We start from the raw sequence: 18045 nt of genomic DNA, 5'->3' as shown, positions 1-18045 counted from the left end.
TATTTTCAATCTATTGGGCAGTTGAAACTAATGCTCTTACTTGATGGTATGTTCCTATTTTCAGAGAACGACATAAGTAACTTTGTTGACGTTGCTGGAAGCACACTTGGTGAAGACGATTTGGCAGCTCAAAAGACCAGCTCATTGTTAAACGCTCTGACTGGTTACAGTCCACTAATTCATCAGCTGGATAAAAACTCCAATTACAGTGATTTTATGAGTGCATGTGGAAAAGTTTGGAAATCGCTCAAGGAAAACCCAAGTCTTATTAAAGATTTGGTAATATATTTATACATAATATGTAAAGGTTATTCTTATTTGTGCTGTGCTATAAATAACCTGCTTCACAGACTGAAACTTCCCTAAATGTTGTGTGAATTTGTAGAGTGATTCCGCCTCAGAGTTGGAGTGGCTAATGAAGGTCAAGGACAACCTTGGAAATATGGAGATCAACACAATTGAACAGGCAAATGCTATTAATCGTTGCGGTATCTACTATGTTGGTCGAATTCACGATGTCAAAGATCAACAGTTTAAGGTTTGTCTATTTACAGAGGGAAAACCAGCTTGGTCTTTATCCATTTACGTTCTAGCTGTGAATTTTTTGTGATTATGGGGTTTAGCATATACTAAAGTGATCGAAAGAACTTTTTTGAGTGTATCAGATTTTATACCGGTGTAAGCTACACTATAAAGGGAAGACTGGCTGTTTAAAATGCTGTGTTGCCGTGGTCAAAAATACCAAATCATCTCTAATAATATCTAAAAGTAGTTGAAATCAGGCTTTTTTGCCAACCAAGCCAATGCCTCTTGATGTTTTACAAATCTGACCATCCGTTACAGCATAAAATCACAATGAAAGTTTACTAAAATTACTCTATAAATTATTACCAAGTAATTGGTTTGACAATTGGCTTTCTTCCCCAACATGCTGATGGTTTTTAGAAGTTGTCCATGTATAATTATTTTTAGTTCTTTCAGTCCAACTGATAAGTGCATTGCTCAGACACTTCCAGGTCCATATTGCTGTTCCAGTTGAGCGTGAAGCTGTTTTAGTGAACCTGTAAAAGTCTGCACAGAAATCATGATGATAAAATGATCAATTATTGGTGTTTAATTCTATGTATGCCTCAAGTCTAGTGTGTCTTCTGAGCTCTCTACAGTGACAGTTTGTATATCAAACTGCTAAAGAGTATAGTTTTTTGTCCCGTAGAATACAATATCAATATATTATAGCTGTCATGCGATTTAGTCATGTTACAGCATCATCAAAGTTCATACACAATAAACCACCATAATATGTTTTCCTAAAAGATGTAGGGTTTTAACAACTTGTTCACTGAGGGAGGTATTTGCTCAATATTGTTTCTACCAAAGATTGCGGCTTATTTAAGATTTCTGCAGCAAAATTCCTGGACTCAACTTTACGTATCCTGCCAATAATTAATGATAACCTATCTCCCTTAGAGGGCAGAAGACGTGATTCGTTTGAAGTGTACAGTTGAGAGAAAAGAGAGAGTGTACACCGCAACTGACTTGAAGGACCTGCAAAGCAGACTGACTCTTGTAGCTGGAGACAAGCAAAGAGAAAACCAGGAAACCATTGACAGATTTACCACGGTTTGTGTTTGTTCTGTTTATTATAAGCTCTAATTTTTCTGTATTTTGGATATTTGATTATATTCGTGGAATGATGAGGTATCAAACTTGTAGGCACTGTTATCTCTGTTTAATTAGATCTGGTATCCATCTTAAGTTTCACCAATGTATGCGCATATATTTATAAGTTATGTTGTTTATTTTGATTTAAGATCAGCATTAATATTGTTATTTGTTAAATGCATTGAATACTTTAAATTTTAAAGGCAGATGTTAGCAGCTAACTTTTATTTACATATTTTAGCATGGTGAACGCACAATTTTCCAAAAATAAACTTTTTAATTTTTTGGTCCTACTGCGAGTAAACTTGGCTTGGTAGTTGCGCCTTGTTTTCGCAAACAAAGGATTACGAAATTTTGATCGTTATTCGTTTAACAGTCTGCAGTATAATTCTGTGGTTTCAAGTCGACTGGACTATTAATACTTGAGATATCGCCAAAATACTGAGGACACTTCTAACAGATTGAGAAGTAAATAATGGCTGCTCACAGAAAATTAGTTGCTGATGGTACACTGATTGACATTCTTGGTAATGAAGACTAATAATAGACGGTGCTAGAAGGCTTCATATCCTCAACAAGAGCTTTACAGCTAAAAGCCTTTGTTTTTCTATTCATAACAAAAACCGTAAAACCTCTAATTTAACACCATGGCACTCCATTTTTTAACCCATTATTCTGGTCACAACATCTTCTGGTCGTCCAATACTTTCCACAATGTCTTCTATCCTCAACTCTTTTTCTGCACTGCTGAACTAGTCGATATTAGCCTCCAAACAATTTTTTAGCTGAGCAAAACTTTTGCGTGCTGCATTCAGCACAAGTACAAAGAGTAAAAGTTTTCCTCGCTAAATGTAACTTTTGGCCCAAAACTTGTGAACCGTTTTTATATATGTACATCAAAGTATTAAGACCGCGTTAAACAAAGAACTACTATTATACTGAGGCAGCTAGTAATTATTTCTATGGTGTTGCTTTTAAAGTTCATTTACCGTCGTAAATTTAAAGCGTTTTTGTATACGTACTTTGAAGTATCAAGACTGCATTAAACAAGGAACTACTATTAGCCTGAGACCATTATTGATTATTTCTATAGTATTGCTTTCAAAGTTTTAACGAAAAGGTATGAAAAGCTTTGGAGTTGGACAACTAGAGAATTGATTGTTATTAATGTAAACGATTCATTATTAATACAATTTTGTAAACACTTTTCTGCTGACCAGTTGATATTATGGGTTCATAACTATCAAAGATAGTCAAAATGGCAGTCAAATGGCGGTGGCGTTCAAATAGAGGGTGACGCTCAATTTTTCAACCCCTCTCTTATAGTGGCGGTCAAATAGAGATGGCGTTCAATTAGAGGTTTTACAGTATACGCACTATCAGGCTTGGTGTACTACAATCTTTGTTTCTTCAAATACCTCTAAAAATGACATTTTTCAAAGAGTGGGAAAAAAACTTATTTATTATATGTGATTCCTGTGTTTCTCATTAAAAAATCTTTGTTCAAAGTTATATTCAGCTCAAAAAGCTTTCTAAATGCTTTCTCAGTCAATTGAAAGTTGTTAATATGGTCTAGGATTAGGGGATCTACTTGTATATATACAAGACTAGATGAATGGCCGGTGTTGCACAGGTAATAAAAAAGTTTTTGCATAGAAAATTTATTTTTAATCAACATATATAACGTTTATCATTCTAACTTTTAAATGAAGGTATTTGTTTATATCTGTTTGTGTCCGGGCAATGCATAATTCAAATATTTGAAATCTCCTGGCGTCGCTAAAACAAATTGTTGAAAAACCTTTCTTACTTATTAGGCTACACATTCGTTCAAGACGTAGAAAAGCTTATAAACAGTGACAGATAATGTATTTACCACTGGCTAAGTTTTTTATCTAATTAGCTTGAATATATTACACTAGTAAATTACTTAGTGTAATTATTTATTATAATATGAGCTATGTCCATCCGTCTGAGGACAGCTTCAGGAAAGAAGATTGCTCCTCGTAGGGATCAAACCCATACACACGGCGAACGCATGGATGTGAAGCGAAGCGCACTACCGTCAAGCCAAGCAGCCTGCATGCCCAGCTCGGAATAATTGGGCTTATAATTGTTACGTGTCATGATCTCTTACGCAATCATAATCTTCAAGTAGTAACCGATAGTCTTTTTGCAAATGCTGCAAGCGAGCGTATTTCAACTGGTGTAATAAGTATGGCCACAATTATTTCATAGTATGGCCAGGTGGCGGAGTGGTTAGCGTGCCTGTCTGCAAACCGGTGTTTATGATTTCAATTCTACTGTGAAGCGGAGTTTTCATGCATATCTTATCAATATAGCTGTACAAACAAACACAAATTTACACAAACGCTTAATTTTATATATATAAATTTGGCTTTAAAATGTTAAAGATAGTTGTGAGCTTGTAGTCTGAATAAAAGGTATAAACAATAAATGATGCTTCTCGTATTTTCGTCCATTTTCAAACTACTAGCCTATAGCTTAACATTTTGCAAGCATAGCACTGTTTGATTACTTGTGCAAGTTTGATTTCTGTAAAGCACTATTCATGAAAAACTCTTTTGTTGATGGTTTTGAGAAGACAGTGGCAAAGTCAAAGCATTTGCTAAAATGGTGCCAGGCAAACACTTTCATTTTACTTCAGTCTTATGAAATACTAACCAAAACTCTCATGCTCAGACGATGTGTTTTCTGTTAATAAGAGGTTGTTTTATAGATGAAGGATGCAATTGAGAATTTGGCGAATGCCTACTTGGACATAAGGAGAGAAGGCTGCATCCAGTTTGATGAGCTCCTGGTAGTGATTCACTGTGACGAAACAAAACCTGTTGGCATGGAAGTGAGACTACAGTCCATCAAGAGAGTCTTACATAGTAGAAATGATGCAGGAGCTGATGCTCTCAAGCATTGTGAGACTCTGTTCCAATTCTTCACCCAATGTGTCAGCCGTTGGCAGGACATCATGAAAGATCACAGAAGGTGATTAATTATCTTATTTATATCTACTCAATGGTCAACTGAACAAACACGTCTTATTTGCAATTGTCTCAAATAGTTTTTCCCAGTACATCTGATTAGATATTAAAACCTGTATTTAAATTCCATCTTTGTTTCAACACCACCTCTATTTGAACTCCACTATGAGAAAAGGATTGAAAAATAGAGCACCACCCTTTAATTGATCGCCACTTTCATTTGAACGCCACTTCTATTTGCCAATACTATTTGGCATTCTTAATCTTGACGAACCCATAATAGCAGGTGATCAGTCGAAGTGTCCACAAAACCGTACTAATAATTATTGAATTACATGAATAACAACTAATTCCTTTGTTGTTTTTGTTCATATGAAAGTCTGTTTTCCAACTCCAAAAAGGTTAAAATGTTTATAACCTTTTTCGATAAAAACGTTGAAAACCTTGAATGCAGAGCCATCGAAATTATTACAGTAGTAACTGTATCAGGCTACTAGTAGCTCTCCTTTTAACGCCATTGTGATACTGCGATGTATGCGGGGAAAAAGTTTTCTCATTTACGATGGAAAATGAGGTATTACGTATTTTGAAGCTAGCATTAAGAGGCAATTTTGATGACACACAGTTTATCTTTATTTGCACTAGAAGTTTCCATTCAAAATGTCGTCACGTAAAAATTTTGCAATGTCAAAAAATTGTTTGGACGCTAATTATCAACTAGCTCAGCTGAGCAGAAGTCGAGTTAAGGTCAAAAGACATTGTGAAAGGTATTGAACAGCCAGAGGAATATGAAACGGTTCCAAACAGAAGCAACAATCGGAACGCAAATGGCCGAGCAAACAATGCTAATATTTCTGTTTTAAAAATGTAATCTTTGCTTTAATATTAATTTTTGTTGTTGTATTATAATTATTATGTATTATAATTATGGTTTGTTTATGTCACTTGTTCTTGAATATATATTTGTAGCATTTGATAGATTATTATTATTATGAAATTATAAATTTGTAGAATTATAGCATATTATTTGATAGCATGATTGCGGTAATCTCAACTCAGTTCACAATGTATCGACACTCGTAATTCCTGTTCTATTGCACGTGAAAAGCCCATTTTGGCGTTGAATTGTAGCAAACATATCAATGAGTGCAATGAGCTTTTATGCAACCTTGGTAAATATAGTTATAAAATGAAAATATGCCTTCAAATTTGAAATGAAATATAAAACTTGAAAGCTTCAACGAATTGCAATGTGGGCTGTAAGATCATTGTAGGTTAATTGCAAGCATGCCTGCCAACTCTCACGCATGAAAAAATGAAAATGCGTGAGATTTTTGCCCCAATTTCCACAACTTTATATATACTATCATTGATACATCAACTGCCCCAAAACCAAATCTCACGCATTGCCCCACTCTTGGGTTGGCAGGTCTGATTGCAAGCAATAGATATCAACTGGTGGAGACATGTATCAGCTTCTCCGTGCATATTTATTTATGGTTCTATGACAAATTGGAGGTAAAGTAGCAAAATTCTCGCATCCGAAAGGATTAATGTCACCCCGCCCAAAGGAGAGTGCCAAATATAGGCAACATTTAGTTTGCCCGTGAAAGGTTTAAATTTATCTTCTCAACATTCTGACAAGGTGTTTGAAAAATACAATGCTACCCAATATTTAGACGTCACTTCTAATAAAGCGCCACTCTAAGGGAAGGGTTGAAAAATAGAGCGCCATGGCATTCACATAAAAGTTTTACGGTATGTTATTTAGACAGAAAAGTAATGATACTTGTAATTTTATTTGTGCTCTAATAATATGTTGATTATTATCTGTATTGGTATTTAGAAATAGTACGGTGCTCAACTATTACACAACGGAGCAACTGGTTGTCTTGAGGAAAGAGCTCGGAGCTTTTCTAGAAAACAAGAAAGAGGAAGGCTTGCAGCAGGTGTAGTGTTATAACTCGGATGAGTGATTTGCATTGTTGAATCTAGAATTATTTTAGCGTGGATTTGTGTGAAGCAGCAATTGTTGCAACAATTGCAAGTTTGTTAATTTCAGGCCCTGCCACTTCTTGCCATGATCCATCCAATTGCGTCAAAAACTCTTCGTCAACACATCGCAAGTTTCACACCTATTCCAGATCCATTGGCCATAGGTGAGCCAATGGACACAAAAGTAGCGTATTTGTCATATGAAGAGATGGACCAGGATAGCCGTGACTTTGTGGACAGTCTGTCAGAAGTACATGAGGATTTTGATGACGACCTAGCACTGCAAGCTGTCAACGAACTGGGAGTACACGCAGATATGAGTGAGTTTATGTTTCAGCTTCATGGAGTTGCTACTATCATTTAACAAACACAAATATGCCGTACAAAGCAAGGCATCAAATATTTATTATATGTGGTTTTGATATTTTGTTGGCAGATGAATACATAGATTGGATTGAAAAGAACGCACCCACTCAGCCAAGTTTACTTGGTCAGACTGATACTGCCACTGCATTCCGTAGTGAATATGATGTCATGAGACAACTCCTTGATAGTGAACCAGAGTAAGTTTGCAGATAACTAAAAAATTTTATAGTGTGTTGATTTATCAAGGAGACTTAGCCCAAGTTATCTCGTTGCCATCAGCAGTGTCAACCATTAAAGTTAAACCTTGTCAAAATCTACCTCGTTTGTCTGGATATTGAATAAGATGAACCAAATTGGGCGTAGCAGCTGCAATCAAAGTACAGTTAGATTCAAACAATTGAAAATGATTTTATTATAATTTTTATTGAGAATTTAGATAATTACATGTATTTAAGGTCAGAAACACTTGTCTATCTGAGCCATTAAAATAAATCACTCATGATAGTGAAGAATGTTTTCAATTATTTCATTTGTTTGCTATTCGACTTTCATGATGGTAAAATTTGATTTTATTCGATTTATTAATATGATATAGAACCACAACATAAGTTTGAATTAGTTTGAAGCAGTGATTTATTTTACATTCAATAAAACAAATCGGTTGTAATGCATTCCGAGAATGGAAATTTCTGCAATCAAATGCAATTTTTTGCTAACCTTGACTTTTTTTAGAAATTTCTGCTGCTTATCAATTTTAGTTATTAATATCATTGTTTGGTACAGGCTTTTCAAAACATGTTTTTGAAGACATTTTTATTGCTCAATGTGCCATTTATATCTGATTGATACCAGATGCAATGAGCTGATCTTATATTCCAGGAGCAACCCTCTATTTGTGCAGCTGGAAAAACTCTGGGTTGGATTTGTTGAGCAAACTGAGAAAAGCATTCGCAACCTGCTTAGTGTTCAACACCTAGTTTACGTGCTCAACAAACTGCAAGGTAGTATAACTCTTCCTTTGTATTAGTTCATTCGGATCATTACACTCTCATATAATCAACAGGCAGTGTTTTTAATGAGAAATTATTAGTTAACAAGTATAAGACGTTCTCAAACCTTTGTGCTTTAAATTTCAGTATACATTGCCATTATAACCTGTTTAGGAATTATTCGTTTTAGTTAACATTTTTTTAGTAATAAATGGCACTATCGGCTTTGGCCCGATTATATTAAACTATATCATCCTATGTGCAGACAACTGTCAGTTTAAAGCTGAAGTCTGCCAAGCAACACCAATTTTAACAATTGCAACTGCTACAAGCAGCAATTTTAAACAATCCATAGAAGACAATTTAGAGAATTAATTTTTCTTATGTACTGAATCAGTAATTTGAAGTGCACTAAAACTGTTTACTGTAGAGAGCAAGCGCTCATATGGAGAGAAGAGAGTTCTTCCAGAGTGGTTGGATAGAGGCAAGCCTCGTCTTCTAGCCGTGAAAGAGAGTAAGTTCACATTCAGCAACTTGCAGATAATGTGCTGAGTTCAAATCAGCTGTTTTGCAGGAGCTCCATTACCATTTCATACACTTTCAATTTTGACTTACTGGTGCCACGATACTTTGCTGCTTCAGTAGGTTAAACAAATGATCAACCCACAAACATACACACACAACAGGTAGGGAAAGTTTATAAAGTTGGTAAGCTGATAGATTTTTCTCATTATGTGTATAAAATATATACGATGAGCTGCTATAGACGCATTTGGCATATGTTGTAGATGTCACATACCAGATGGTTTTGTCAATTTATGAGAAGGATCGAAACTTTGCATTTCCTACAAGGAATGAGATTTTCATCTGCAATGGAAATACTCGGAGTGAAGAAGTCAGTTTATAGCCTTACACATTCCCTTTCTTGTATTTTACATACACTTAATAGGGATACGCTACCTACAATTGATGACAATTGATGTAATTTAGGATTGTTGTTCTTTTCTTTGTGGTACACCATTTACAGAATTTTTCATAAATGTGATCTAATAATATACTCAGTCATATTGCCAGCCCGTATATGAGTTTTCAATAGTAACTAATTTTCTTTAAACATACTTCGATTTTGAAGTCATTATTTGTTAGTATTAATTAAAATCAGTAATTGCGATATTTTCTCGCTGGTTCGCTTTTTTTCTCAACCTTGCTTTAGCCAATCCCAATTCTTGCTACAGTTTGGTGAACTGCCATCTGCTGAACTACAAAGTCTGCATAGTCATTGAGACTAGACTTAGCAACACCGCTGATGACATAATCAAGGTTTGGGCTTGTTGCCTAACGACTGTCGATTGAAAGCTCTGAATTCGAATATTTTTTGTTCTAGGTTCGCCTCTTCCTCAACCGTGCTTTGGCAGACCCCAACTCCTACTACTGTATGGTGAACTGTCATCTGCTAAGCTATGACGTCTGCAGAGTCATTGAGACTAGACTTAGCAACACCGCTGATGACACGGTCAAGGATTATGGTCTGGCATTCGTTTACGCAGAGGAAAAACGAGATGCTAGGATTCGTGCTTTTCTTGATAAAAATGTTGTGAAGAACTGCCGACAAGCTAATCTTGCCGTTCTCCGCGAATATGTGGGAAACTCTCTGAAACTTCCCAAAAATAACTACTCAGTTGATCCTGGCAGGTACGCAATGTCATCTGAGTGCAGTCCAGTGCACCACGCGTTACGACATTAATTTGTTTTGATGTTGGCATCGTAAGGCAAAAATGTCGTATAGAGGGGTATAGAAACTCATAGTAATTGTCTAATGCGAACACCTCTTGGTAAACATGTCAAAATCTTCTCCAAATTAAAAACTAATAACAATTAATATATTAACCTTAGTAACTATAGTTACCTACAGTAACTTTAGTGTATTTAGTTGTTATGATCTGCAATAAAATGTAACATCACTATGTACAGTACGTACCGTATAGAGCTCTTACCTTTGAGACAGACGTATAACATAAACTTTGAATTAAACTTAAAGGTTGACTTGCAACAAACTTCACATTACAGTTATTTAGTATCAAAAGATTCACAGTGTCTTACTCTGCTGTGTTGTAGGTGCAAAATATGTGGAAATGCGATTACAAGCTCGTAAAAGCTCAAAAACAAACAGTTAATTGCAGCCATCACGAAAACGCCATAGATTGGAATCCTTTTCTAAAACGGCTCAAATGGGATGTAATTGAACATGATGGCTTCTGTTTACACTTTCATGCAACTTCATTCGTCAAAATATTTTCACAAATATACTTCCCACATTGAATAAAACCATGTCTATTGTCCTTACATGTCTATTTCATCATCATTGTAATTCTGTCACTTTGAGCACCGATATCTCAAAACCTACCGTAAAAATTCGTTTAGTTTTTTAACCTTAGCTCGAAGGAGTGCATATCATCTTCTGATAAACATGAGGAGCCTGTTGGACACCTGTCATAGTCGAAAAATGATGCAGAAATTGTTCGGGCCATTTGGCAGGAAGTATGGGTCACATGATCAGATTACGACTAGATGATTAGACCAGGCTGAAACGAAACTGTAAAGTAGCGAGCATATATATTTGATACAAGGTTGCCGGTAAAACCCGAAGTTTTTGTCATAAAACTAGTGCTATGAGATGTTTTATATTGAACTTTTTATTGGCCTTTAATTTCACGTAATAACATCATGTGTCAAAACAATAACCACAATATTTGAGTACGTCATTGAAATAAAGAGATTCCAATCTGCGGCGTTTTTGTGATGGCTGCGATTAACTGTTTGTTTTTGAGCTTCTAAGAGCTTGTAATCACATTTCCACATATTTTGCACCTACATGTACAACACAGCAGAGCAAGACATGGTGAACCTTTTGATACCAAATAACTGTAATGTCAATTTTGTTGCGAGCAAACCTTTAAACATTGACTTGCAACAAAATTCACATTACAGTTATTTACTATCAAAAGATTCACCTTGTCTTACTCTGCTGTGTTGTAGGTGCAAAATATGTGGAAATGTGATTACAAGCTCTTAAAAGCTAAAAAACGAGCAGTTAATCGCAGCCATCACAAAAACACTTATGGTGTTTTCGTGACGATTTGGTGATGATATAATTGATACGAATGAACTGTTAGAATGGTAACTGTTATTACATGTCGCAAAAAAATTAATTTCCTTTGAAAAGATTTTTTTATTATCCGGGCAATGCCGGGCATTCACCTAGTATTGTTATAAATCTCAAAACAGTTTTTAGCTCCTGCTTATATTTGATAGGAATAAATTACTACACATTTGGCTTTTATTTTTTTAGCATAAATCAAAATGTAGTAAAGGAGTTGTGATGACAGAAAATGATTGTAATATTTGTAACGTATACGTGTTTGTTCAATAAGTTTTACAGAAAAATGACTTATAATCAAAATTAATCGATAGTGATAAGAAAAAAATTAAAGGCTAAAAAATTGTAAAACCATAAACACAAACCCTAATTTTTAAACTGACCATAGTTTTTAAAACCAGAAAACTGACAGCTACGACAAAATGAACATATGAAGGAACAACAGTCTATTTTATAAATTTCTAAGTTAAACTAAAGTTTATTAGTATTTGAGGATATTTTGAAACCTTCATAATACTCTAAATAGCAAAATTTATCGTTTGATTTTGTTACTGTACAAATGCATAAAAGTTCAAGATAACCGCTAACCAAAATGGTTTTTATAATGTCATATACTGTTAATTACTTGAGACTAAATTAATAAAACTGTAAAATTTGTTCCAAAAGTTAATTTTTATTACATTAAATATGCCGTACTGTAAGAAGTAATTTTATAAAACTTGAGTAGTTTTTGAGAACTTGCACTGGGAGGTCGGCAGTCAACATGGCAGTTCTAAGCAATTCTGCACAGCAGCTTGCCAGTCTTTACAACGTGGAGATCATGTAGGTATAGATGTACTCAACACATACACAAATACTTATTTTTATATATAGATTCTTATTTATATTTGGAAACTATAGTAATGTATGTATTTTGATGCCATTAGCACTAACCTCTTTCAATATGGTTCATTTCCTTTTCAAACATTAAAGATTCCTGCATTGTTTATATATTAAAGGTTAGCTACTGTTGAACACTTTGATAGTGATCAATATAACACGCTGTGATTTTGTGCGAAAATGTGATTGAACTCTTGAGCGTCTTTAGACCTTAAATCATTCGATAACACTGCCTGTAGGTCCTTGTAAAATCTTTCTTCCATATTTTTCAGTTTTTTTTCACATTAATAAACTGTTTCAATCTATTTATCAATTAAGCTTGTCATCGGAGAAGTTGCTTGCAGTGGATACATGGGCAATGCATGATGGCATGTATGCTTGCTGCATCAATTATTCGTACATATATTCGTCACAAGGTGTCGTTTAACAAATGCAATAGAACAAATATATAATTGTAGCAAAATGGCTGCAAAAATATCTCCTTGTGAGCCTTTAGTGTATGAAAGTTTTAGAATAAATACTAAAATATCCAGGTTTTATTTGATACTAAAGAGTCAGTAACTTGTGTGGATGTATAAGGTTGACTTATCCCGCGACCAAACACGAGCGGAGCGAATGTTTAAGAGTTTTATGATAAATGCATATGTGCAGACAACTCACGAAAATTATTCATCAACGACGTCGCAAACCCTTGTACCGAAATCTCATCAACAAATTTAACCATTTTTCAATGGAATTGTTTAAGTATAATAACGATACAAAACACATAAAAACCTATTTAAATATGTTACCAAGTCTTTAAATTGTCGACAATATCTTAAAACTAACCCATCTGACCGGATTATACATAAATAGACAGATTAATTTGGCCAAAAATCTTTATTAAAACTGGCCAATCCTTACTTTTATCAAAATTAGGACCTGCGAATGAAACGCTGAGCGACAGAGAATAGAACCATTAAGTCGAGTGCATTTCACGAAAAAATAACGCGCACATTTCACCAGTTTAGCATTGTCGAATTGCCGAAGGTTTCTGTAATTTACGTAGAAGTACTGAAATATAATCGTTTCTTTTTTGCAGATTTCAAAGTAACTGACGTTTTGGACACTTTTGAGTACTTTAATATTCTAACTGGTGTCCAAAGCAGTGAAAGTAAAGGAAATGACAATATTTTTTTCTAACGATTCTTATGAGATTATTAAAATATTTAATTATAAGTTGGATGACTATTGAAGTGTTATAGTCACACTAACAACATCGATGATGGGCAATATGTTACTGTTATTATTTTTTCTAAATAGTTTGTTAAATAGATTTTCTAAAAATCTATATAAATATCACAACTTCTTGATATTGTTAGCTATGACGTTTTGAAATTTAAACAAAATTGTGCATTGGTTTTATATTATTACTGTACTACTATATTAATAATATTGATTATTCTAATAATATCAGTGCATTTTACTTCTAATATTGCATTTCTCCTTTTGCAGGGGGAGAGATATAAACATATAATCTTTTCCTTTCATTATTGCTGTTTGTTGTACATAATATCACCCAGTACATTACAGCTACCATTGCAGTTATCCTATTGCTCTGCAGTGCCATTCGACTGCTAATATTGCATTTCTCAACCATCAGTACCCTTTCTTTTTTCCAAAATCACTTTGGTCGTGGGCTGTATGACAGGGGAATTTCTAGTATGTATAATGACCATACTAAGATATGGTCATTTTAGTCCTTGCTCTCTCAGTCTTTCCCCTCTCACACGTTTCAATTATTTCAAGTTTCACAGATGTGCTTTGTTTTGCTTGAATGTAGATATTCGGCAAGACTGATTCGATCAAAGAGAGCTGGAGTGGGAAAATCCTTGCAGAAGAGTAATCTCTGCTCGCAACTCAGGCAGAAGCTGAAAGGAATGGACGTGACTATTCCAATTTACAGGACTATCGATACCGACCATGTTATCGCTAGGCTCAACGCTAAGCTTGGAAATGGCTTCAGAGATGTAGGCCGCAACACTATTCACCTTGACATTGCTCATGAGGTGAGTTATAAAAAGCTACTCACTACTATCTTACAGGTTGGAGTTTTTTTATAAATTGGTAATATTATCCACAGCATTACATGGTCTTACTATAAGTTTTAATGGCTTGGCCGCAACGTAGAACTGTTCACTTTATGAGTGCACAGTTCTTGTCATAGCATAAGATTGTTGATAACTCAGAACTACAAAGATGTGCATATATATTATACATATGCACATGTTTGGAAGTATGTATAGTATATATAAATACAGTATACTATATTTATACTATACACATAAATATTGTATATAGTATATACATATAGTATATGTATATTATTTATATATATATATATATATATATATAAAATTTATTCATGTAAAACCTTAGATAAAAAACAACTTCATTACTATTAGTTTCATGTCTGTTACGCAGACAATCATCAGATAAAATTGTTTTGGTCCAACTGAGTTATATATGTAAGAGAGGTGTAATTACTATATATATTACATATATAACTCAGTTGGACCAAAACAATTTTATCTGATGATTGTCTGCGTAACAGACATGAAACTAATAGTAATGAAGTTGTTTTTTATCTAAGGTTTTACATGAATAAATTTTATATTTAAGCTCTGACCACTCATTGAGCACTATCTGGCAGCTTTAACACACTACATTGGAATATATATATATATATATATATATATATATATATATATATATATATATCTATATGAATCTCAGTGTTTGTGTGTCTGTTATTCTGTGATTCTGTGTCCAGCTATAGCTATTTAAATTTTGGAATAAAACTACTACTAACTACCATATATGTGAGCGATTGTTAGTAGACTTGCGAAATTCAAGTCGCAAGTCTACTAACAATCGTGCATAACCACAAGTCAAAGCCGTTTTCATCACACCCATCGCTCTCACCATATATTGGAAATCCTTTTCGCCGTTGCATATGCCAAATTTGCACTTTATTATTAATTAATACAGTGCACCCTTGGGTTACGATGTCCCTGTTATACAATTTTTTTGTTTTACCTAGTGGAACACGATGCTTTTCATCCTCACCATATTTTGCAGTTCAAATCAATTAAGAGAAAAAAGCAAACATTTGTAAAGGTGTTGTTTAGTTGTAAATATGAAATAATTGGCAAGTTGTGGCTAAGTAAACTCTGTTTTTTATGATTACAATGAAAAATTGTTTGGCATATGATTATATGATTTTAATTTGTTCCTATGTTGGCATCATATCGCAAATATGTTGTGTAGAGAGGTATAGAAACCCATAGTAATTATCTAATGCAAACACCCCTGGTAAAATCATCAAAACCTAAAATACGTAGCTCACATATTAAAAATTAGTAACAAAATGATATGTTAACCTTAGTAATTATAGTTACTTTCAGTAACTTTGGTATGTTTCGTAGTTATGATCTGCAAGAAAATATAACATTACCGTGTACTACGTGCAGTATGTATTGTAAGGAGTTACTTATTTACCTTAGAGAGTTTTTGCTTTCAAAGCAGGCGTATAACATAAACATTGAATTTAACTTGAATTTAGCTTACTAAACACATAATTTACATCAAGCTCAGTTTTAGTATGTATTTTACAAAACTAAACTTAAACTTTGTCGTAGACCAAAATTTTATCACTTTTCTGTTTTCGAGTCTGTTTTAACTATAACTTATAACAAATAACGATGAACTGAGAAAGCGAGCTTTGTATATTTCGACCAGGTGTTTCGGGAGGGATTAGTGGAATAGCATATCAGCAATTTTGTGATTTCGCCCTGATCAGTACATCGAATGCCAAATTTTAATTTGGAAAAATTTTTGGTTGATATGCTATAGCGAAAAAAAGTAAAAAAAATTCGCCTTCACAGGGCAAGGACGGAAAAACATTGTGATTCATAGAGTAGGGTGAAAAAGGTTTTAACAGGGGTATCGTAACTTGAGAGCACACTGTATTAATTAACATTTAGCAGGTAAATCGCGAAAAGAGTATATAGCATGTGGTAAGAGCGATGGGAATGGTAAGAACGGATTAGCCTCATGATTAGGTGCGCATGTTTGTAGACTGTAGTTTGTAGTGCGCATGTTTACAAACTTGCGGTTGCAATATTGTGAGTTCCAATCCATTGTGAGGCGCATTTTTTATTCCTAGACTTTCATCGCTATAGCTGGACAGACGAATGGCAGCCAGACAAACATTGAGACGAACATATATAGATAGACTAGATGAATGCCTGGCATTGCCCGAGTAATAAAAAACTTTTTGCACGAAAATTTATTTTTATTTAACATATAACAACAGTTACTATTCTAACTTTCAAACTTCATATCATGAGAAAAGTGTTTTGTGCAGGTCAAATAAATTAAGAAACAAAATAAAACCACTATAAAAGTGTTTAAATGTAACTGTCAAATAATTAGCAAGTAATAGCTAAATTAAGTCTGTTTTGTTACGATTACAATGAAAGATAATTGGTAATGATAGAATTAATACGAGCTGAGAAAGCAATTCAAAAATCCTGAATATGTCGAATTAATAATAACAGTTAGTTCGTTGAGGTGTGTATAAAAAGTTACTGGTTCAGCAGTAGCTATCCATCAAAACTTTGAATGTCACTGGTACCTCTTGATACTGGTACAAATGTAAAAATAAGATATCAAACTATCTTTGTCTAGTTCTTTGTCTGACTGAACGGAAAGAGAATGTAGAGGCTATTCCTACTTGAGATAATACAATTGTCCACTTAAAAAGTATTTAGCCTTCACAGATTAAGCAATCGAACCTTAGGAAAAAACCAGAAATAGAAGTGTAAAGGCACAATTGAAACAGTACATTTTAAAATTGAAAATAAAGAAAATAGGTGATTGTAGCAAAAAATTAGGTTTTAAAAAATAAGCTTTTTAAAAGTTTCAAAAAATAAATGCAAAAGGTAATGTTGATTACTAATAAAAAATGCACATTGAGCGTGTGCAATCGCGAAAAGGATACAGGGTACAAGGTAGGAGCGCGGGAAAAGATAAGAACGGCTTAGTCTTATGGTTAGGCGCACATGTGTAGAAACCTACGGTTGCAATCTTCATGAGTTCTAAACCAGTGCGAAGCAGATTTTGCATTCCTACATTTTAATCGCTATAGCTGGACAGACACCGAAAAGTGACAGACGGTGTCAAACTTTGAGATTGATATATATAGATAGATATTATACATGACTTTTGGATATTTTCTCAACATATCATTTTATTCCTATATACAAGTATAAAATACTCTGTGCAGGTAGAGTCAGGGGTAGATGAGCTGCTGTTCAACCTGATTATCCTGAGAAGTCTTGTCAACTCTGAAGGTGTTGTCTGGCAGGCTCAACCTACTCAGTACTACATCATTGAATCCATGCCACTCATTCGTAAGGTAGATAATTGCCGAATAACCTAAATATGTATGTTGATTTTTTATGTTTCATCATCAAATCATTATAAAATATATATTAATGGAAGCAGCATTTCAGCTGTAAGTAATTGATTTAAGGTAAGGTGTGCAAACAACTTTCCATGTTCATATATGAGTGTATTGTAGGATGGCTTTTGTCGGCATGAGGTATTGGAGTTGTTGCCTACCATAACCTGTATCACCCCTACTCAAGCTCTAGACTTTTATCAAGGCAATTCTGGTAAACAGTGTTTTTATATTCTGTTTCTATAGCAGATTAAACGTTTTATAAGCTCTTTAGCGCAATCAGCAAGTTTGATAGTTTTATACAGTATGTCTCAGCTGCTTTTGTGTTTCACAGTATTCTCAGTCTGTGTGCTTTTATCAATAACTACCAACTAGAATATTCTGTAATATATTCTTGTTTGTGTACATCTCAATGCTAAGTTTAGAAGTGCTGAGACTGGTCTGGCTACTTTATTAACTCGTAGACTCAGTTCCACTCATCTTATTGTACTA

General features: G+C 34.2%; 2 protein-coding genes across 2 annotated transcripts in view; both read left to right on the top strand.

The window, feature by feature from the left end:
- Positions 1-6616, top strand: part of LOC137394077 (E3 ubiquitin-protein ligase RNF213-like) — a 28861-nt gene extending 22245 nt beyond the window's left edge. Inside the window, exons 13-17 of the mRNA XM_068080795.1 lie at positions 65-279; positions 386-538; positions 1468-1620; positions 4403-4665; positions 6508-6616. Of these exons, the coding sequence (XP_067936896.1) occupies positions 65-279; positions 386-538; positions 1468-1620; positions 4403-4665; positions 6508-6616 (893 nt within the window). The remainder of the gene's footprint in view (positions 1-64; positions 280-385; positions 539-1467; positions 1621-4402; positions 4666-6507) is intronic.
- Positions 6617-6741: 125 nt separating this feature from the next.
- LOC137394075 (E3 ubiquitin-protein ligase rnf213-alpha-like) lies at positions 6742-17799 on the top strand. The gene is made up of 9 exons (XM_068080794.1): positions 6742-6976; positions 7093-7219; positions 7902-8023; positions 8442-8525; positions 8800-8906; positions 9396-9703; positions 13870-14095; positions 17377-17508; positions 17674-17799. Exons 1-9 carry the CDS (start codon positions 6742-6744, stop codon positions 17797-17799), a joined length of 1467 nt encoding a protein of 488 aa, XP_067936895.1.
- Positions 17800-18045: the final 246 nt, after the last annotated feature.

The sequence above is a fragment of the Watersipora subatra genome, chromosome 4, assembly GCF_963576615.1.
Source record: "Watersipora subatra chromosome 4, tzWatSuba1.1, whole genome shotgun sequence".
NCBI classification, from domain to species: Eukaryota; Metazoa; Bryozoa; class Gymnolaemata; order Cheilostomatida; family Watersiporidae; genus Watersipora; species Watersipora subatra.
Note: the sequence above shows the minus strand (reverse complement) of the source record. Positions and strands in the feature narration are given on the sequence as shown.